This window comes from Peromyscus leucopus, chromosome X (assembly GCF_004664715.2).
Source record: "Peromyscus leucopus breed LL Stock chromosome X, UCI_PerLeu_2.1, whole genome shotgun sequence".
In the NCBI taxonomy this organism is placed as follows: domain Eukaryota; kingdom Metazoa; phylum Chordata; class Mammalia; order Rodentia; family Cricetidae; genus Peromyscus; species Peromyscus leucopus.
In genome coordinates, this window is record NC_051083.1 from 70,479,533 (window position 1) to 70,502,640 (window position 23,108).

The following is a 23,108-nucleotide window of genomic DNA, read 5'->3' on the forward strand; positions in this document are numbered from 1 at the left end:
AAAGTTTCAAGCAAAACCCTAAACATAGAAGTGGCACATGTTTCAGACACATCATTCCTGCAAGTATATTTAGAGGAAAATAAGTAAGCATATTACAAAATACCTGAACAGCCATGCTCATTATGGCACTATTCCTAATACCCAAATTTTAGGATCAGCCTAGGCGTTCATCATCAAATGAATAAAGAGAATGTATAGATGCACAATGGAGTTCCAATCATCCACAAAGTAGAATGAAACTATGTCATTTGTAGTAAAATTGATGGAAATGGAGATAATCATATTAAGTGAAATAATGCAGACTCAAACAAATGTCATGTTTTCTCCATGAAAAAAATATACACACATATATAACATGAAAGTAAAAGGGGACTAATTGGTAAGAAAATTAATTGAAAATGGGACAGGAGAAGGCATGCAGTGAATATAGTCAAAGTACTTAAAGGAAAACGCCACTTAAAATTTGTCACTTTGTTCAATTAGTACCTATTAATAAAATATTTCAAAACATAAAATGAACCAATAAAGCAAAACTAACAAAACAAAAAGTAGCACATGTAAAATCAGGGTTTAATGACAATTTATATATATATATATATATATAGCTTGAGAATAGGAGTCAGAGATGTGCTTGAGTTTTTGTACTTGTAGATAATGTTTAGAGTAATATAAATCCCATTTGCTATCCACTTCTCCTGTCATGTGGAAATTTTAGTATTTTTCTTGTTTATTTACCTTGTAAATAAATGTTATTTTTAATTTTTTAATCATGTATATTTTATATTTTTTTTGATGTTTCAGAAAATACTTCTAAGTATCTTGTTGAAGCCTTCCAGTTATGTTCCAAGAAAGTAGATTTCAAACCTTTCATGTATTACCATCAATTCTGAAATATAAGAGATAATATGGAAATTCTTTTATATCATACGTAAATCACAGATTACTGTATATGTAAATTATTATGTCTTGTTAAATTATATTAAAGAAAGAAGTCTCTTCACATTAATCAAATTAATTTTTATCATCCTTCAGCTTTCTTTCTGTGCTTGTATTTTCCATGTGTCTAAAATGGACATTTGTTACAAATTTTTCTACTTTGATATTTTCAATAAAATAATGGCTGCAATTCTGCTCTCTTTGCAAAAGTCATTGTGATTGGAAGGAACAAAAGTTTACTTATAATTGAAAATGAAAGCAATGGATAAATGATTAGGGACTTAATTCAGTAATCTGTTTTCACCTTTAAAATATTCAAGGACCAGAAATAGAGTTACTACTAAGGAGAAATTTGAATTAGGAACTGAAAAATATCAACAACTTGATAGAAAATATTTCCATCTCTCTTTTTCAGAAGCATATGGTCACTTATATCTACTTCATCTATGTATGGCTTTTCTATTCTTCTTCTCTAAAACTTGTTTGTTATGCTCCTCTACGCACATGACAGAACTAGCTTTTACATGGAGACTAAGATTGCCTACCCTCAGTTTCACACAACAAGCAGGGAGAAAACTTTCTGAATACTAACTCTCAATCTCTAACAAAGAGAACAGTGTTACTCTAATTTTAATCAAATGCTAGTTACATGCAATTCAAATACTAGGTTCCAAAGACCGTTCTGGTATTTAGGAGTAGAGATTAGTTTATAGGAATATAGATAATGAACAAACATCCCATAATGTGTCTACCATGTCTACATTTAGATGTTAATTCTGAGGTTTTACTCAGGAAGATCATGCAAAGGCTATCAAGCACAAGTTTGTAACTAATCAAGTTGAAATCCTCTCCAGTGTAAATGCTTTTGTGTATTGTATTTAACTAAAAAAGCTATAACTTCATGATTTATTTGTTTTTCAGCCAATAACTACAACAGTCTTATCACATGGACCTCCCATACAATATGCATCCCTTCTAAATCAAAGCATGTCTGAGAGTTATTCATCTTCACAAAGAGTTGACACTTCAAGGTAACTCTCACTAATAATCAGATCCATCTATATACAATTTTCACCTAGATGTGAATGTAAAAATATTCTATTTTTAATTTACAGTAAACATTAAATGTGATACTTGATCCCAAATGCTGATATATTAACTAGAGAGTGTCAAGAAAATCATATATTAACAAGGAAGTATCCTAACAGGAAATACTTTTAGGTCCATTGGAAAATAGTTAATGTGAGGGAAGATGCAAACACTTAATGCCATGGAAGAGTATAAAATAAATGCACTAATATTTTTTTTTTTTTGCAAAAAGCTTAATGTTGCTTTTTGCTTTATGCAGTTCACAGATAGGACTATGTGCTCCATAGTATTTTCTTACAGAAGAATTTCAATAGAGATAATATCTTAGTATCAACTTGTAAATATTTAAACATGTATCTATGCTTATTTTTCTTGAAGTGATGAAGGAGAAGTTACACTGGAACGTGATAAAGGAAACAAATATGAAGCAGAAATTCCTGATATAGATGCATCTGCAACGTTGGGGAGTTCTTTTTACTATAAAACTCTCCAAGACCTTACAATTATTGAAAGTGATACTCCTCCTATGGACTCTGGTTCTGAAAGATGTGTGATTGATTCTGACTCTGACCGAAGTGTTGACTCAGATTTTGAGTTAGAAGAACAATCTCGAGACTCTGGATCAGTAATATGGGGAGTAGATTCTGACTCCGAAAAGTCTCCTAGGAATTCAGACTCTAGAAAACACCTGTTAAAAGCAGAAAATTATCAAATTGCTTCATTCTCTGTTGAAGACTTGACCAAGACAGGGCAACAGCTGGTGAGAATTGAACAGTGCCAGGTGGAATATGGATCTCTGAAACACTGGGTACCCTCAGGCTCAGAAAAGTCCCTGGAAGATTCTGACTCTGAAAGAGACTCTGACTCTGATAATGAAATGAACATAGAAGAAAAACGCCAAATGGCTTCAGATTCTATAAAACGTTTAATGGAATCTGAAAAAGCAATGATAGAGGATGAAAATTTCTGGATGATCCCTGATCCTGAGAGTTATGCAGTATACTCAGGCACAGAAAAAAGTAGAGCATCAGCATCTAAGGTACATCTGATACAGGTGGAAAAAACAGAAAAGGAAAGACCTAAGAGATATATGATGGACTCTGACTCTGAATCAAGTGAGATGGACTCAGATTCAGAAAGATGTGAGCTAGCCTCAGCAGCTGTGAAATGTTTCATGGGTATAGAAACATTTCATCTGAGCACTGCTGTTAACAAGTTCCCAAAGGATTCTTGGTCTGAAAGAACAGTGGACTCAGACTCTGAAAGCCCTGTGATGTCCTCTGATTCTGGGAAGCACATGAAGAAGGCTGAAGCATGCAAAAGTACCTGCAATTTGGAAAGACTCAAACTGGCTCACAAGTCTGAGTCTCTGCATCACCGGTTAGATGCTAAAAGAAAACAGTTAGATTCTGATCATAGCGGACACTGGGATAGCTCTGGAAAATATCAGTTTAGGTCTATAGTACCTCAAGATAGCTTCGGAAAATGTCAGGGTGACCTTCAAACATTTCAGAGTATCACTGAAAAAGATCAAGGAGACTCCAGTTCTGAAAAACATCAGAAAAAAACTGGAAATGAACGAGATCAAAATGAACCTGAAAGCAAAAGATGTCCTATAAAGACAGAGAAGGGAGTTGAAAATGAGGGGTTTCAAATGGATAAGGAAAGAGAAGGACATCTCATAGAGTCTGACCGTCATGATTCAGAAAATGAAGCACACCGGCTTGGTGCTCGTAGAAAGGATAATCGTCCTCCAGGTAAGCTAAAATGTATGTGGCCTTTGAAAATAATTTATAAATTATATTAATAGCATCATAACATTTCCCAAAGTGTCAGTAACTTTGATATATTTGGGGCTGAAACTACTTAAGAAAACTTATAAGAAATTCAGAGACTAAACATCTTAATACCAGATGTTTATTTCACTTTCAAAATTAGGAATATCAACTTGCTTTAGGTAATTTTTATCTCTTCTATTTTGAAAGGATGAAAGTTAAAATGTTTCTAAAAACAATGTCTATTCTGGCCTAAGAACACAATGCTACGTTTAGCTTTCATCATTCTAGAATAAGAAAAAGGAGATTTTTTCCTGTTTAGTTATTATAAAAAGGTTTTAAATATAGAAGCCTAAGTATATCAGTGTTTAAGTTACCTTTCTTTGCTCATAAAGATGTTCCTCATGTTCCATAATTTGCAATGAATAGTTTGCATTTATTTGTTACTCATGTTTATCTTATCATAATGCATCATTATAATCCTCCAGTCCCTAGACCACTAGTTCTCAACTTTCGGGCCATGACCCCTTTGGGGGAAAATGACCCTTTCACTGGAATAACATATCAGATATCCTCCATATCAGATATTTACATTATGATTCAGAACAATGACAAAACTATAGTTAAGAAGTAGTAACAAATAATTTTATGGTTGGGGTCACCACAACATGAGAAACTGTATTAAAGGATGGCATCATTAGGAAGGTTGAGAGCCACTGCCCTAGACAATTTAATTGATTCTTTAGAACAAATATATATGCTTTATATACAACTGCTATGAATAACTCTAAACATTTTACATGTACTAATTAGTATTGATTCAGTTGCACTAGTTTATTAAAGCTCACAGATTTTACATATATGAATGTATTAAGTCCACCTAATACTAGAAGGTAGGTTACTGTTATCATCTTTATTTTACAAATGGAGAAACTGAGGTGCAAATAAGTAACCAAAGTAGCACAATAAATAATAAGGTATGAACTCATGCTCTAGTGTTTATTTTGCTCACCATGAAGATGCACTGTCAGTCAACTCTAAGAGGTATTTCCCATTAAGAACCATGAAAATAATAAGTTCAGGTTATTTGTCTGGTGTGTTGAATTTAGTGTTATCTGAATATAGTGCTTTAGTTTACAAACATAATTGTGGTACATGGATTTTAATATTTTTATCCTCAAAAGATTTTCCAATTTAGAAAAACAATTGCAAAAAAAATCTGAATGTGGTAGCACATACTTTTAATCCTAGTGCTGGGATGGCAGAGACAGTAACATCACTAGGGCTCAATGGCCAGCCAGCCAGCCTATGCTAATCAGAGAGCTCTAGTTCCCATTGAGAGACTCTGTTTAAAAAAATGAAAAACTTCTGAGGCAAGACACTGATTGTTGATCTCTGACCTCCACTCATATGCATACACAAATGTTGTCTACCTGCACATATATGTGTACCTGTTGCTGTGTGCAAGTACACATGAGTGTGCACAAAATGAACAGTAATGGCAATATAGTATATATGTACATGATGTAAACATTGAGAACTAAGGCTAAAGTAACCATCTTCCTTAAATGATCACATAGGTAATTATTGACCAAGCTAGAGTACAAAAGCTCCTAGTCTAGTGTTTTCTCAAACACATCTGTTAATTTAGGAAGTTTATAATTATTTGCCTTAGTTATGGCTACTATTGCTATGACAAAACACCATGACCAAGGCAACTTATAAAAGTAAGCATTTAATGGGGGCTTACTGAAAGTTTCAGAGGGTAATCCATTATCAATGAGGGGAGCATCGCTTCAGGCAGGCAGACATGGTGCTGGATCGGTAGTTGATAACTCACATCTAATCCAAAGTTTGCAGGTAGAGAGAGAGAGCATGAGATTGGCCTAGAATGAGCTTTCGAAACCTCAAATCCTACCTCTAGTAACATGCATCTTCCAAAAAGGCCAAACCTACTCCAACAAGGCCACACCTTATAATCCTTCTCAAACATTTCCTCCACCTGGAGACCAAGCATTTCAAACGTATGAGCCTATGGGAGCCATTCTCATTCAAACTACCTCACTGAGAAAATATTATTTGCTCTGAAACTAATCAATTAAGTATAATTTTCTCTTAATATTTGAATTTTGATAGAATTACCAAATTTCTTTTTTTTTATTACAAAAATTTCCACTCACTCTACATACCACCCATAGATCCCACCTCCTACCTCCTCCCATCTCCAAGCCCTCCCTCCCAAGCCACCCCACATCCCCACATCCCCCAAATCAGGGTCTCCCATGGGGAGTCAACAGAACCTGGCACACTGAGCCTAGGCAGATCCAAGCCCCTTCCCACTGTACCAAGGCTGGCAAGGCGCCACACCACAGGCCCCGGATTCCCAAAAGCCTGCCCATGCCCCAGGGATGGATCCCAATTCCCCTGCCTGGGTGTTCCCCAAACAGTTCAAGCCAAACAACCATCTTCCATATCCAGAGGGCCTAGTCCAGTCCCGTGGGGGCTTCACAGCCACTAGTCTACAGTTCATGGGCTTCCAATAGTGTGGTCAGTCATCTCTGCACTTCTTCCCATCATGATCTTGACGCTCCCCACCTGCAGAATCCCTCCTCTCTCATCAATTGGATACCCAGAGCTCAGCCTGGTGCCTGGCCATGGATCTCTGCATCTGCCTCCATCAGTCACTGGACAAAGTCTCTGTGATGATAGTTTGGGTATTCCCTAGACCGGTCACCAGAGTAGACCAGTCCAGGCACCCTCTGGACCACTGCCAGCAGTCCAAGGTGGTGTCATCCTTATGGGTTCCTAAGAGCCTCCCCAGAACCCTGCCTCTTCCTTTTCCCATGATGTCCTCAAATTTCTTAATAATCAACATAAAGTATGCGTTGATATATGTCCAATCAGAAGATAGAAACACTTTCAAACATTGAAGTAAATTTCACTAAATGTTCTTATTATGTAAATAATCACATTAATATTAATAATATATCAACAGTTTTTAAAATATTACTTAAGTATTCATTAAAATGATTACATTTAAGAAATGTAGTATATTATTAAAATCCTCTCTAAACATCATTTCACAATATGCTTCCTGCTTTGCTTCATACATAAACAACTTAATCTACAAAGTCTTAAGTAAAACTGTCAACCTTTATGGTTTAGAAAACTATATAAATTTTGGAGTTCGAGAAAAGTGTTCTTTGATTTTACAAATACCATGCAGTATTAGTACTTCTTGTTGCCAGTTTAATGCTTAATCACAATTTCTTATCTCTCAGATTATTCTTAAAATAGTAGACTTTTCAGTTTACTTGGTTAAGATACCATGCACTTAAAAGATAAAAAAAATGGCCAAAAGATAGATTTGGGGGGAGCATCTGGGATTCCTCATTGATATGTACATATTATGTATTAAAATATAAATTAATGCTATGAATACAATTTTAAACCTACAATTAAAATTGAAATTTCTAAGTGTAAGGAAAGTGTTCTTATTCACTTATATGTCTTCTTTAACAAAATGTCTGCTGATAAATTTATTCAGTTTTGTTATATTGTATCTGGTATTTCCTTTTTATTAATAAATAAAATGTGTTTATAATAAAGACAAAAAAACTGTTATTTGTGCTATACATCTCCTCTTCATTTCCAAATGAGCAATAATTCTTAAAGACAGTCTTTACCACAAGTGGCTATTCTCTTTATAATGGTAAATAGATGTAAGGAAAAGAGTTAGCTATATCTCCAACACTCAAAATGAAGTCACTTTCATTCTGTGACTGCACACCCTAAATAGATGTTTTTTTAAGCCAACTAGTCACTCTATTATTACGAAATTGCTGCAGTTTTTAAAGCTGATTTTCTTTTTAGTTGTTACATAGAGTTTTACATTTTTTTCTTTGAGGTAGCATGTGCTTTTAATAAAAACAGACAATAGATACAAGAAATATATATATATATATAGTGTATATATGACATTTAAATACATACTATATATGTGGCAAGAGAAAAGCATATTGAGAAAGTGAATGAAAATAGACCTGAAGGAAACTCGTAACATCTGAGGATGAGGATTCCTGAAAGAGAAACAACAAATTCAAAAGCCATAGATAAGAATGTAACTTTTTTTTTGGAGAAATAAGACAAATCCATAAAACTTGTAAAACAGTGGTCTGCAGGTTATTTACAAACATGTTTAACAATCAGTACCATCCAATCACAGAACATCTTCTTTACTCAAGAGGAAACTTTGTAGCAGCATTATTCATTAGAGCTGAAATGTGGAGACTGCTCAAATACTCAACAAATAATGAGTGGATAAGTTAAATGTTGCATATCTACACAGTGGATGTTATTTAGCAATATAAAACAAAGGAGTGCTGACATTTTGGCATGTAACAGGTAAACCTGGAAGACATTATTCTGAATACAAGACAACTAATCAGAAAGAACCGCATGTTGTACAATCAATCCACTATGCAAAATGTCCTGAAGTATATATAAATCTATAGAGGCAGAAGGTATCTTAGTGGTTGCTTAGGACTGTGGTAGAAGAGGCTAGAAGTTTATGACTATAGGGTATAGGCCATTTGTTTAAACCTCATTTTAATATGGGTTTAGTAAGCTTCATGAAATTTGAGAATAGGAGTACCATTACAAATAAGTATATTTGAAAATTATGTTACAGCATCAAAAACGATTTTTAGTCTGGAATTGCATAGTAAACATTCTTTTACATAGCATCATTTAATTAGTAATTGTAGAATAACTGAGTCTGTTTAATATGATTATAGGTTTTTGGAGGCCTGTTATCCTGCCTCCTAAGCTTGGCCAGGAAAAGAAAACTGAAGAGCAAAAGTCTGTACAGCAAAAAGATAACAGAGGTGAGTATATAGTATAATTTTCTAAGAATTTAATCATGTTATGTGGTAATATTTGGGAAAATAAATTCAGAATATGAAGTGTAATAGTGGTTACAAGGTAATGTAATACATAATAATACTTAATTCTGTGATTTACTACAAAGAAAAAGTAGCAAAACAAAAAGGCACATGAAGTCAAGTCCAACTACACTATATATATATAAATTTTCAACCCAGGAACAATTTTTTGCAACACATGTAGTGTTTTCCTGAAATGCTGGTTAGATTCGTAATGCCCATAATGTCTTTTTAATGGTTTAGAATATAATTCAACCAATAAAGTATGAAGCTCAGTGATTTTTAATATATTCACAGATATATGCAACTATCAACTCCATTAGAGTATTTTTATCAGTATAATGACAACTCTGCAACTATTACCTATGTATCTTTCCCTACCCTACCTTTCCCTCAGAAACAACTAATCAACTTTTTGTTGATTTCCCTATTTTACTTACTTTATATGAATTGAAGTATATGGTGAATGCTACTTTGTGACTACATTCATTTTATTAGTATAATTACTTCAAGCTTAGTCTATTGCAGTATCATACCCTTTATGACTGAACAATATTCCATATTAGGCATTATCAAATTTTATGTATAGATATATAAATTGATGGGCATTTGCTTTCATTCAAGCTCAGATACAATAAGTAATGCCACTCTAAATGTTTTTAAAAGATTCTATGAGGGCATGTGTTTCATTTCTTGCCGGTAATATACCTAGAAGTGAAATTGCATCAAAACCCATTATTTGTTGCTTAATGAACTGTCCCAAATATAATATACATTTTAGAAGTTAATGTATATAAACAAATAATATTATATAGACTGAGCAGGTTGTATTTATCATACACATGCACATGCACACACACGTATGTAACAACTGTTAAAGAATAAAGAGGCTACAAATTTGAAAGAGAGCAAGGAGGAATACATGAGAGGATTTGGAGGAAATTATGTGAATACAATCTCAAAAAATATCTTTATTTTGACTTTCTTTTTTATTTATTCTTTGTCTCTTTCACATCACACATTCATTCATTGTCCCTTCATATCTGCCATCTGCTCTTGCAACCTTCCCTACAAAATAAAATAAAACAAAATAATCTAGTCATAGAAACTACTGTGACACAGTGAGTCACGCAGTAAACCCTTCTATCCATATATCTTTTCTTAAAAGTGTTCATTGCAAAGAGTAATTGGTCTGGTTCTAGGCCTCACTGGGACTCCTCTTGGATATCCTGTTGCCCTGTGCCGAGGAGATCCTGCAGCTTTGTATCTTCAGGACCAGCCCCTTCACATGTTCCAGAAGATCATAGATGGGGTGGTGGGTGTGGGAGAGTTGCCCCCCCACTTACCCTTCACCCGTCTCTGCCTGCTATAGATGAGGCAGCTGACCTTTCCCCTTGCCAGTTGCAGCACTCAAGAAAGCTAGCCCTGCTCCTCATCTGGGCAGTATAGTAGAGCTGACTCTGTTGGCAGAGGCATAGGTGAGCTGCCCCTGAGGATGTGAGAGTGGAATAGTTGGCCACATACCCATCTACCAAAATGTGGTGGTGAGTGCAAGGGAAAGATGTCCTTCCTGCCTTGATCCTACCACCTGTGGTAGGTCAGGGAGCTGACCCTCCCCCTTACCAGCTGCATCACATGGGAAAGTGGGCCCTACATCTTACCTGAGCAGCACAGTAGAGCTGACCCTACTGACCGGGGTGGGGGGGGGAGTGGGGGGGGTGGAGGGGGGAGGGCATGAACCAGCCATGAGAACATGAGTGTGTGGGAGATCTGGCCCCACCCTTCATCTGCCATATGGTGTTGTGGGCAGGGGAGATGCCCCACCTCACTACCTGTGGCAGGTGGAAGAGCTGGCCCTGGGGTCTTAAGAATGGGAGAGCTGTCCCTGCCCATCACCAGCTGCAGCACTTGAGAAAGTGGCACCTGTACCTCACCTGGGAAACACAGTAGAGCTGGCCCTGAAGGTGTAGGTGTGGGAGAGCCAACCCTGAGGACATAAAATCTGGAGAACTGACCCCATCCCTTGCCCATTGCTACAAGATATGAACTATCCAGGGCAATGCTGGAGAGCTCACCCTGGTGGTGAGAACAAGGGAGAGCTGGTGGACTGGCCAACCCTGCACCTATCCAGACCCATAACCAGAGTTATGAGTTGGCCCACCCTCAAAAATTGCTTTTTAAAATGTACACGTATACATTAGGTATATGACTTCATAATACTTTTTTCTTTTGTGTGGACTGTATTTTCATGGAGTCAAAATCAAATTTAATTTGATAAAATATTAGTATAGATATCTATTTTCATATTATCTATAATTAATATCAGTTATCTTTTTTGTTCCTTATATTTTTGGGTCTAATATAAAAATATTTTTTTGGTTTCAAGGTTGTAAAGTGTTCTACCTGTTTTTTTCTAAGAGCTTCATAGGTTTGGGTCTTACATTTCACTGATTAGTCTATTTTGGGAATTTTTTGTATAGTGTGATATAAGAGAACCTTTCATTCTTTTTCAAGTGACTGCACCTTATTCCATTATCATTTGTTAATAAGATTATTCTTTTCTACATTGAATGTTCTTGATACCTTTGTAAAAGAAATCAGTTTAAATTGATCCATAATTTTATGTCTAGATTGTAATTTTGCCATTAATTTACCTGCTTATCATTGTAACAGTACCATACATCATTTCAAAAAAATATGCATTGTGGGCACTTAAGCACCCCAGAAAGACCCTTTGTGAACCACACTGAGAGTAACTGTCATGGTACTATATGATGAAATTTTGTCAGCAGAGTACTGATAAATTGGTAGGGGGTAAATTAGGACTACATAGTACTAAGTGAGGTGAAAACTTGCCATGAACTATCATATTGGATCTAAATAGAGTGTCAGATATTGCAAAGAATGGTCTAGGGATGGAGACTGCATTCACAACTGAACTCCTAATGAAACATACAAAGGTATGACCACATTATGAGATTCTGCCATTGGAGCAGAGCCCACAGACTGGCCCAACATCTGTAAACTGATCTTTTAAAGGAAGACACAAAAAAGAGAACAGGACTACTTGTGGCAGTGGAATTCATAGGAGTTAGATAAACTTCTTTCTTTTTTATTTAAATTTTTTCATTCCTTTTACACACCAACCCCTGTCCCCCTTGCTCCCCTTCTCGCGCTCCTCCCCCCATTTGCCCCCACCCCACTCCTGTCCCCTCCTCATAGAGAGAGGATAAGGCCTCCCTTGGGTAGTCAACACAGGCTGGCATATCAAATTGGGGCTGGACCTAGCGCCCCCCCCCCCACCCTTAGGCACATCAAGGCTAAGTCAGGCATCTTACCATAGGGAATGAGCTCTATAAAACCCATCCTGTACTCAGGATAAGTCCTTATCCCATTGCCAAGGGACCCACAAACACATCAAGCCACTCAATTTTCACCCATATTCAGCGGGCCTAGTTTGGTCCCAGGCAGCCTCCCCAACTGTCAGTCCAGTGTCCATGATCTCCCACTAGCTTCGGTCAGCTGTCTCTGTGGTTTTTCCCATCATGATTCTGAGGCCCCATCCCAACCCCTGCTCTGATAATCCTTCTTCCCTCTCTTCAACTCAACTTGGCCAAGTGCTTGGCTGTGGATCTCTGCATCTGCAGCTAGGGAAAACCCCAGGAACTCACAAGATTGTCCCCAGCTAAGAGGGTGCTTGAACTAGCCTTCCCCTGCACAGAGATTAGTGTCTACCCTAATTGTCATCATAGAACATACATCCAATGACTGATAAAAGCAGATACAGAGATAAGCTTCTTGAAGAATAAAAAAGGAATATTGAGAATCTTAAATCTGAAACCAGCAAATTTTCATATCCTATATCCTCATCCTGAGTTTTGTCCCTTTCACAGCTGTTTCCCCATTCTTAATACACAGTGCCACTTTATCTGGCCTACTTGGGTCTCCTGTAGCTTTGCACTGTATCATTTCCCTCTTTCCTCTTTTATATTTTTGCCTCCAAAGGAAAAAAAAAAACATGGACTTGAATGGTTAGTAGGGTTTTAACCTCCTGAGAAACAAGACACTTTGTGTTGTCAGGTCATATATCTATCTTCACCAGTTTCTTTTCAAGCTGTCCCAACTGTCTCTTCTTTATTTTTTCCATTTCATTCCCGCTTATATTTATATTGCCCTTCTGAAAATTCATAGATTTTTGTCTATTCATAGTGTTTTCAATATTGCATAAATTCTGTTCACAGACATTTGTTAATTTATCTTTGTCTTTTATTGAGTATTCCAAGTCCTCTAACTTGTCTTCATGCCCTGATATTACATCCTCCCCTGATCCATTCTTTTTGTGAGGTTTACACTAAACTTTTTGTTTGATTTATTAAAATTTTCATTTCCAGCATTTTACTTTGGTATTCTTCAGTAACTCTTTATTGAATGCCATTTTCCTATCCTGCGTATTTCATTCAGCTGTTTTGCTTGTGTTCTCTTAGAATTTTTTGGTGGATTTGTATCTTCTTTTTGTATACTTTCTATGTAAGTTGCTTTTATGATTTGCCTCTCCCACTAACTAGGGCAAAAATCAGTGGCTGGCTAGGTCATAGGCCCTAATACTATTATTATGCTAAATTGATATATGTTAAACTGTCCCCTATGATCTTACCTTTATGCCCATTGATTAGTGAATCTCTTAACCCTCCTCAGAGGAACTTTTTTTTTTCAATAAGTGGCAATTAGTACAAAGACCCACCATCAATTACTGTACAGAGAATAAGAGGTGGTAGAGTGCTCAGCTCTAAATGGCACTTTGTGTCACACTGCCTTTTCCCAAGGTTCAGGGATCATTACAGAAAAAGGGATTGAAAAAAATATAAAAGCCAGAGAGAGTGGATATCTGTAACAAAACTGCGTATGCCTGTCATGAGAGCACAGTTGTGTATGAACTCAGAGCAGCTAGGGCTACACATTATGAAAGGCTAGCCATGCTTCAGTAGATGGTCCCACAGACACACACACATATAGGCAGTACTAAGTGGACTCAGAAGGTATTAAATTTAAAAGAGAGGTAAAGCACATGAAGTTGGGAGGGAAAGCTGGAGGGTGTAGAAAGTGGAATCGAAGAGAGGGAGGGAGTAGATTGGATCCAAAATTATATGCACGTATGAATATTAAATATAATACTCATTTAATAAGAAGCATATATTAACAAATATCACTTTTTACAATTTAGGCACAATATATCAGTAATTCATTCTTGTAACATTCTTAAGTCCTTTCCAAATCCAATCTAGACACCAGTCAAGGGCAAAGGAAACCTTTCTAACATAAAAGTTTAAAGAACAGTTTTACTAAATCTGTGGGCAGTTTCCTCCATTAGACCTTCTACAAGATGGCTTTTCCTGAAAATTTTTATTCATAGAATCCCCATGTGGCAAGGTATCAACTGTATAAATGATCTCAGTTTATACTTCTTAATCTTCCCTCATCTAGTTAGAACAAAAGCCCCTTACTAGAAAAGTCTATCTTAAAAAAAAAAAAAAAAAAAAAACTCAGGCCATCAATTCAGGCACAGTGTAACTGCAGCTAATAAGTTTGAGCTGATCTTACAGCCTTGCAGGCTCAGATTTATCATAATAGTTAAGAGTACAGTCCCAGAAGGCACATCTGGTACCTTGGAAACACATCCTAATAAAATATATATTAGTCAGACAATATAGGTTAACCAGATTTCCACTGTGGCTTCCCATCAAGGGATACACTTCCTTAGGGCTTTGAGTGTAGTCCAATTAAGTCAATTCTGTCTGTTTTCAGAACAATTGCCTAAAGGCTGACAGTTTAAGGTAGTTTTGTTTGACCAACATACCAGTTGATACCTTGAAATGCTTTATTTTCTATGTATGTGTTGGAATTTAAGCTATCCCATACCATTTCATATTTAGTGCTGCCTGGTGTGATTTTAGGCTCAAAGAACTTACAATACCTTGAACCATCAGTCAAGGAAGTTTTCCTTAAGAAAGGGGAGAAACTAACAGAAACAGTTGTAAAAAGCAATGATCATTCATTCTTATTTAGAAACCCATGCCCAAATTTGTAAGGCTTAGAATCTATTTTTATAAAATTAGTGTATGCCATCAGCAATATCTGTTTTATTTTCACTTATCTGATATTTTACCAAGATCTTTTGTCTTGATTAGGTTGTATGCAAAAGTAACAAAAATATTTTTGTAGAATATTTATATACAACTTAATCAGAAATACAAGTTACAAATTTAAAAAAAACTTTAAAAATAGCTTTATATGATATTTCACCATTCATAGTACAATATGATGGTCAGCCTATAAAAGATCAATTCTGTACTAGGGATAGCTACATTTAGCAATCAAATTTCTATATTAAAATGTCATACCAGTAGATAAAGTAAATTAGGCTCTTAGTACATTATTAAAACCACACTAATATTGAAATTGAATACAAGGCAACAGCAGTGAGCTATGTCCCAGAGATGATTCAAAGTCCAATATATCAGGAGTGATTAAACTCCTTGTGGTATGCTCTCCCTTAATTTACAGTATAGAGAAGAATTGCAAGTTAGGAATGCAATCAGTCTCTGTGTTGCAAATATAAAGGTTGTTAGCATCTTGTTTCCAGATTGATTAAAGGACAAATTCTTACCTGTAAGCATTTATGCATGATCCAGAAACAGTGAAGCACTCATCATGTTTTCTGAGTTGGGAGTAAGGAGTGTCCAAATTCTGACACACAATCTGAATTCTTTTCATTGAGTAGAGTGATTTCTGTTTGACACTGCTTAATATTAGGTCTGAAATAGCAGGTCTATTAGAGTTTGAGTATAGATTCAGGTCTAGGCTATAAGATCATATAAAATCAATAATAAAAAGCCAAAGCAAAATAAACCAGTAACTCTCTTTTAGAAAAGCAAAGCCAAGAAAGAATAGATTATTTCCAAGTCTCAGGGACAAAGAAGAATGCCCTAAGTCTTTTTAATCTTCCTTTTCTTTTTTTTTTAATTTTACAATACCATTCAGTTCTACATATCAGCCACGGGTTCCCCTATTCTTCCCCCTCCCACCCCCTCCCCTTACCCCCAGCCTACCCCCTATTCCCACCTCCTCCAGGGCAATTCCTCCCCCGAGGACTGCAATCAACCTGGTAGACTCAGTCCAGGCAGGTCCAGTCCCTTCCTCCCAGACTGACCCAGGTGTCCCTGCATAAGCTCCAAGTTTCAAACACCCAACTCATGCAATGAGCACAGGACTTGGTCCCACTGCCTAGTTGCCTCTCAAACTGATCAAGCCAATCAACTGTCTAACCTATTCAGAGGGCCTGATCCAGCTGGGGGCCCCTCAGCCTTTGGTTCATAGTTCATGTGTTTCCATTCATTTGGCTATTTTTTTTCAATAATTGAGTAAAACTGAAGTTTATTATAAGCCACAGTATTCCTAGGGACCTCCATGCCATCTATATATATATATCCTCCATTGTTCTATGGGTTGTGGTCTGATTGTTCTTTATTTTATATCTAGAATCCACTTATGAGTGAGTACATACCATGACTGTCTTTCTGGGTTTGGGTTACCTCACTCAGGATGATTTTTTTTCTAGTTCCATCCATTTGCCTGCAAATTTCATGCTTTCATTGCTTTTCTCTGCTGAGTAGTATTCCATTATGTATATGTACCACATTTTTTTCGTCCATTCTTCCGTTGATGGGCATCTAGGTTGTTTCCAGGTTCTGGCTATTACAAATAGTGCTGCTTTGAACATAGCTGAGCATGTATCTTTATGGTATGAATCAGCATTCCTTGGGTATATGCCCAAGAGTGGGATGGCTGGGTCTTGAGGTAGTTCGATTCTTAATTTTCTGAGAAGCCACCATACTGATTTCCACAGTGGTTGTACAAGTTTACATTCCCACCAACAGTTGAGGAGTGTTCCCTTTGCTCCACTTCCTCTCCAACATTTACTGTCATTGGTGTTTTTGATCCTAGCCATTCTGACAGGTGTAAGGTGGTATCTCAGAGTCATTTTGATATGCATTTCTCTGATGATTAAGGATGTTGAGCATTTCTTTAAATGTCTTTTAGCCATTTGTGATTCTTGTTTTGTGAATTCTCTTTTTAGCACATTAGCCCATTTTTTAATTGGACTGTTCAGTATTTTGATGTCTAGTTTCTTGAGTTATTTATATACTGTGGAGATCAATCCTCTGTCAGATATGGGGTTGGTGAAGATCTTTTCCCATTCTGTTGGCTGTCTTTTTGTCTTATTGACTGTGTCTTTTGCCCTGCAAAAGCTTCTCAATTTCGAGAGGTCCCATTTATTAATTGTTGTGCTCAGGGTCTGTGCTGTTGGTGTTTTATTTAGGAAATGGTCTCCGGTTCCAATGCGTTCAAGAGTGCTTCCTACTTTCTTTTCTATTAAGTTTAGTGTAACTGGATTTATGTTCAGGTCTTTGATGCACTTGGACTTGAGTTTTGTGCATGGTGACAGATATGGATCTATTTGTAATCTTTTACATATTGACATCCAGTTATGCCAGCACCATTTGTTGAAGATACTTTCTTTTTTCCATTGTATAGTTTTGGCTCCTTTGTCAAAAACCAGGTGTTCATATGTGCATGGATTAATGTCAGGGTCTGCAATTCGATTCCATTGGTCCGTAGGTCGGTTTTTATACCAGTACCAAGCTGTTTTTATTACTATAGCTCTATAGTAGAGTTTGAGGTCAGGGATGGTGATGCCTCCAAAGGTTGCTTTATCATATAGGATTCTTTTAGCTATCCTGGGTCTTTTGTTTTTCCATATGAAGTTGAGTATTTTTCTTTCCAAGTCTGTGAAGAATTGTGTTGGGATTTTGATGGGGATTGCATTGAATCTGTAGATTGTTTTTGGTAAGATTGCCATTTTTACTGTGTTAATCCTACCTATCCATGAGCATGGGAGATCCTTCCATTTTCTGATATCTTCTTCAATTTCTTTCTTTAGAGATTTAAATTTCTTATCAAAAAGGTCCTTCACTTGTTTAGTTAGTGTTATCCCAAGGTATTTTATATTATTTGTGGCTATTGTAAAGGGTGATGTTTCTCTGACTTCTTTCTCAGCCCTTTTATCATTTGTGATTAGGAGGGCTACTGATTTTTTTGATTTGATCTTGTATCCTGCCACTTTACTGAAGATGTTTATCAGCTGTAGGAGTTCCCTGGTAGAATTTTTGGGGTCACTTATATATACTATCATATCATTTGCAAATAGTGAAAGTTTGACTTCTTCCTTGCCAATTTGTATCCCTTTGATCTCCTTTTGTTGTCTTATTGCTCTAGCTAGAACTTCTAGTACTATATTGAATAAATATGGGGAGAGTGGACAGCCTTGTCTTGTTCCTGAATTTAGTGGTATCGCTTTGAGTTTCTCTCCATTTAATTTGATGTTTGCTGTTAGCTTGCTATAAATTGCTTTTATTATGTTTAGAAATGTTCCTTGTATTCCTGATCTTTCTAAGACCTTTATCATGAAGGGGTGTTGGATTTTGTCAAAGGCTTTTTTAGCATCTAAAGAGATGATCATGTGTTTTTTTTCTTTCAGTTTGTTTATATGGTGTATTACATTGACTGATTTTCGTATGTTGAACCATCCTTGCATCCCTGGGATGACTCCTACTTGGTCGTGATGGATAATTGTTTTGATGTATTCTTGGATTCGGTTTGCCAATATTTTGTTGAGTATTTTTGCGTCAATGTTCATGAGGGAGATTGGTCTGTAGTTCCCTTTCTTTGTTACATCTTTGTGTGGTTTGTGTATCAGGGTAATTGTAGCCTCATAAAAAGAGTTTGGTAGTGTTCCTTCTGTTTCTACTGTGTGGAACACTTTGAAGAGTATTGGTATTAGTTCTTCTTTGAATGTCTGGTAGAATTCTGCACTGAAACCATCTGGTCCTGGGCTTTTTTTGGTTGGGAGACTTTTGATAACTGTTTCTATTTCTGTAGGGGTTACTGGTCTATTTAAATGGTTTGTCTGGTCTTGATTTAATTTTGGTATGTGGTATTTATCCAGAAAATTGTCCATTTCTTCCTGGTTTTCCATTTTTGTGGAGTACAGTTTTTTGAAATATGATCTGATGATTCTCTGGATTTCCTCGTTGTCTGTTGTTATGTCTCCCTTTTTATTTCTGATTTTATTAATTTGGGTGCTCTATCTTTGCCTTTTGGTTAATTTGGCTAGGGTTCTGTCTATCTTGTTGATTTTTTCAAAGAACCAACTCTTTGTTTCATTGATTTTTTTGTATTGTTCTCTTGTTTTCTATTTCATTGATTTCAGCCCTCAATTTGATTATTTCCAGGCATTGATTCCTCCTGGGTGAGTTTGTTTGTTTTTGTTCTAGAGCTTTCAGTTGTGCTGTTAATTCAATGGTATGGGATTACTCCATCTTCTTTATGAGTGCATTTAGAGCTATGAATTTTCCTTTTAGCACTGTTTTCATAGTGTCCCATAAATTTGGGTATGTTGTACTTTCATTTTCATTGAATTTTGGAAATCTTTAATTTCTTTATTCTTCCTTGACCCATTGATGTTTCAGGTGGGCATTATTCAGTTTCCATGAGTTTGTAGGTTTTCTATAATTTTTGTTGTTGTTGAAGTTTAACTTTAAGGCATGGTGGTCTGATAAAATCCAGGAGATTATTCCAATTTTTTGTATCTGTTGAGATTTGTTTTGTGTTCAAGCATGTGGTCAATTTTTGAGAAGGTTCCATGGGGTGCTGAGAAGAAGGTATATTCTTTTGTGTTAGGATGGAAAGTTCTGTAGATATCTATTAAGTCCATTTGAGACATAACATCTGTTAGGTCCTTTATTTCTTTGTTAAGTTTCAGTCTGGTAGATCTATCTTTTGGTGAGAGTGGTGTGTTAAAATCTCCCACTACTAATGTGTTCGGTTTGATGTGTGTTTTAAACTTTAGTAGTGTTTCTTTTATGAATGTGGGTGCTTTTGTATTTGGAGCATAAATGTTTAGAATCGAGACTTCATCTTGGTTGATTTTTCCCATGATAAATATGTAATGTCCATCCTGATCTCTTTTGATTGATTTTAGTTTGAAGTCTATTTTATTAGATATTAGGATAGCTACACCAGCTTGTTTCTTAGGTCTATTTGCTTGGAAAGACTTTTCCCAGCCCTTTACTCTGAGGTATTGCCTGTCTTTGAAGTTAAGGTGTGTTTCTTGTATGCAGCAGATGGATGGGTCCTGTTTTCTTATCCATTCTGTTAGCCTGTGTCTTTTTATAGGTGAGTTGAGACCATTGATATTGATGAATATTAATGACCAGTGATTGTTAATTCCTGTTGTTTTTTGTGGTTGTGTTGTGTTGTCCTTCTTTGGTGTATGTTGGTGTGGGATTATCTATTGCTTGATTTTTCATGGATTTGTTTAGCTTCTTTGCAGTGGATTTTCCCTTTTAGTGCTTTCTGTAGGGCTGGGTTTGTGGACAGGTATTGATTAAATCTGGTTTCATTCTGAAATATTTTGTTTACTCTGCCTATGGTGATTGAGAGTTTTGCTGGGTGTAATAGTCTGGGTTGGCATCCGTGGTCTCTTAGTGTCTGCATAAGATTTGTCCATGATCTTCTAGCTTTTATAGTCTCTATTGAGTAGTCTGGTGTTATTCTGATGGGTTTCCCTTTATATGTTACTTGGTCTTTTTCCTTTGCAGCTCTTAATATTTTTTTTCTTTGTTCTGTGTGTTTAGTGTTTTGATTATTATGTGGCGAGGGGACTTTTTTTTTTTTTTTTTTTTTTTTTGGATCCAGCCTATTCGGTGTTCTGTAAGCTTCTTGTATCTTCATAGGTATTTCTTTCTTTAGGTTAGGAAAGTTTTTTTCTATGATTTTGTTGAATATATTTTCTGTGCCTTTGAGTTGATATTCTTCTCCTTCTTCTATCCCTATTATTCTTAGGTTTGGTCTTTTCATGGTATCCCAAATTTCCTGGATGTTTTGTGTTACGACTTTTTTGCCTTTAGTGTTTTCTTTGACTGACGAATCTATTTTCTCTATTGTGTCTTCAGTGTCAGAGATTCTCTGTTCCATCTCTTGCAATTGGTTGGTTATGCTTGTTTCTGTAGTTCCTGTTTGTTTACTCAGGATTTCTATTTCCAGCATTCCCTCAGCATGTGTTTTCTTTATTGTCTCAAATTCATTTTTCAGATCTTGGAATGTTTCTTTCATCTGTTTAATTGCTTTTTCTTGGCTTTCTTTGATTTCTTCCCAGTTTTTGTTCATTTTTTCTTCCATTTCTTTAAGGTAGTTTTTCATTTCCTCTTTAATGGAGTTTTGCATTTCCACTCTCAGCGAAGTTTTTATTTCCTCTTTAATGGAGTTTTTCATTTCCTCTTTAAGGGAAGTTTTTATTTCCTCTTTAATGTAGTTTTTCATTTCCTCTTTAAGGGAAGTTTTTATTTCATCTTTAAGGGAGATTTTCATTTCCTCTTTAAGGGAAGTTTTTATTTCCTCTTTGAGGGAATGTTTTATTTCTTCTTTAAGGGCCTCTATCATCTTCTTAAAGTCATTTTTAGGGTTGATTTCTTCTGTTTCTTCTGTCTTGGCATGTTCAGGTCTTGCAGGTGTAGAATCACTACATTCTGATGTTACCATATAGGTCTTTATGTTGTTGCCTGTATTTTTGCACTGGCATTTACTCATCTCTTCCTCTGCTCGGTGCAGGTGGTGTCTGTGTCTGAGAGTGTCTCTCTTGTTCTAATTTTTAGTCTTGGTTTAGTAGGAGTTCTTGGTTAAATTGGTGCTATTGGGCTGTTTCTTCAGGGACAGCTGATTTCAATCGGTGAATTATATACTTATGATTCTGGTGATTTGGTTTGGTGGCTGGGCAGCGCCTTCTTCTGTGTTCCCAGGTCACGTTTTGTTCATTTGTCAACTCCTCAGCTGATCTTGTTTCTTCAGACTTCAAACTGTAGGCATCTGAATCCTCTCCCAGATGGATTTCAGCTGAGCGGGGTAGTCTCACCAACACCTCCAAGTTGTTGGGTTGTCCTCAGATGGAGTGTTCAGATTCGTTCTAGTTCCGTCCCATGGAGATAGCTTCTTCCCTGGGTGTTGGGGTTAGAGGCGTCCCTGTTCCAAGCTGTGTCTGCTTGTCTCCATCGCGGGCCACCACCAGACCTGTATGTCTCTGTCAGCTGCCGCCGGGCCTGTGTGTCTCTGCGGCTGCCGCCGGCGGGCCTACCTACCTCTGCTTGTCACTGCTGCCGGACCCATCTACCTCTCCTTCCTTTTCTTTAGAATTTAAATTGATCTGCCCTAAAATATTTACAAAGGGTGGTAAAATCATCAGAAATTATGAGTAGACATCTGATGTAACAAGTGCTTATTTGAAAAAAATTAAAGCACTTCCAATGTATCTACATCTAGAAATTTCTTGTACATTTTATATTTCTGTTTTGAACTACTTTGATAGATTAACAGAAACAAATAAGATTGCTTCAAGTTACTCATTCGAGTTTCTATATTCAAAGCATTTACATTCAAATTATTCCTCAGTGACAAAAGCCAATGGAGTTGTATCCTATTACACTTTTTACCCGTTTTTTAAATCTGAATTATCCTTTCAGTACTTATGAAGTAGTAAGTATTTAATGTATTCATATCATTTTTATCTGAATCAGCTACATTTTTTTTTTTTTTGGTTTTTCTAGACAGGGTTTCTCTGTGTAGCTTTGCGCCTTTCCTGGGACTCACTTGGTAGCCCAGGCTGGCCTCGAACTCACAGAGATCCGCCTGCCTCTGCCTCCCGAGTGCTGGGATTAAAGGCGTGCGCCACCACCGCCCGGCTAAAGCTACATTTTTAATACAAATTATTTTCTCCAGTTGAAGTAGCAGTTAATTTAGAATTTGAAGAATTAACATTACGACTTCATAGAGATTATGGAAATAAAACAAGTGAACAGGAAGCTGCTTTGATGATAACAATGAAGATATGACTTAGTGTATTAGTTCATTTGTGTTACTATAATGCAATATATGAATCAAGTTACACTATAAAGAAAAGGGTTTTGTAACATTGTTCTTAAGGTGCAACTTTGAGGGGATACATCCCCTGATAGCATTTTGTTCAGCAGAATCCTAAGGTCATTCAGGGAAACAAATAACAAGGAACATGGAACACATAATTAGCTGTGTATTCTCTGATTTCTTTTTTTTTTTATCTTATGAATCAACTATCATTCAAACTAGTAGTTTTCACTTGAATGTGTTTATCTAATCTAATCACCTCAAAGATTCCATCTTCTTAATATTGTCGCTATAGTTAGGATGAGAGCCTGTGCCCCTGGAAGTCCTAACAAAC

The 23,108-nt window shown here is 36.3% G+C and overlaps 1 protein-coding gene across 1 annotated transcript in view; it reads left to right on the forward strand.

The window, feature by feature from the left end:
- Positions 1–2,415: 2,415 nt before the first annotated feature.
- The window catches only part of LOC114696796, a 33,237-nt gene continuing 12,544 nt past the window's right edge, over positions 2,416–23,108 (forward strand). The window contains exons 1-2 of the mRNA XM_028874748.2: positions 2,416–3,782; positions 8,597–8,686. Of these exons, the coding sequence (XP_028730581.2) occupies positions 2,552–3,782; positions 8,597–8,686 (1,321 nt within the window). The 5' untranslated portion in view covers positions 2,416–2,551. The remainder of the gene's footprint in view (positions 3,783–8,596; positions 8,687–23,108) is intronic.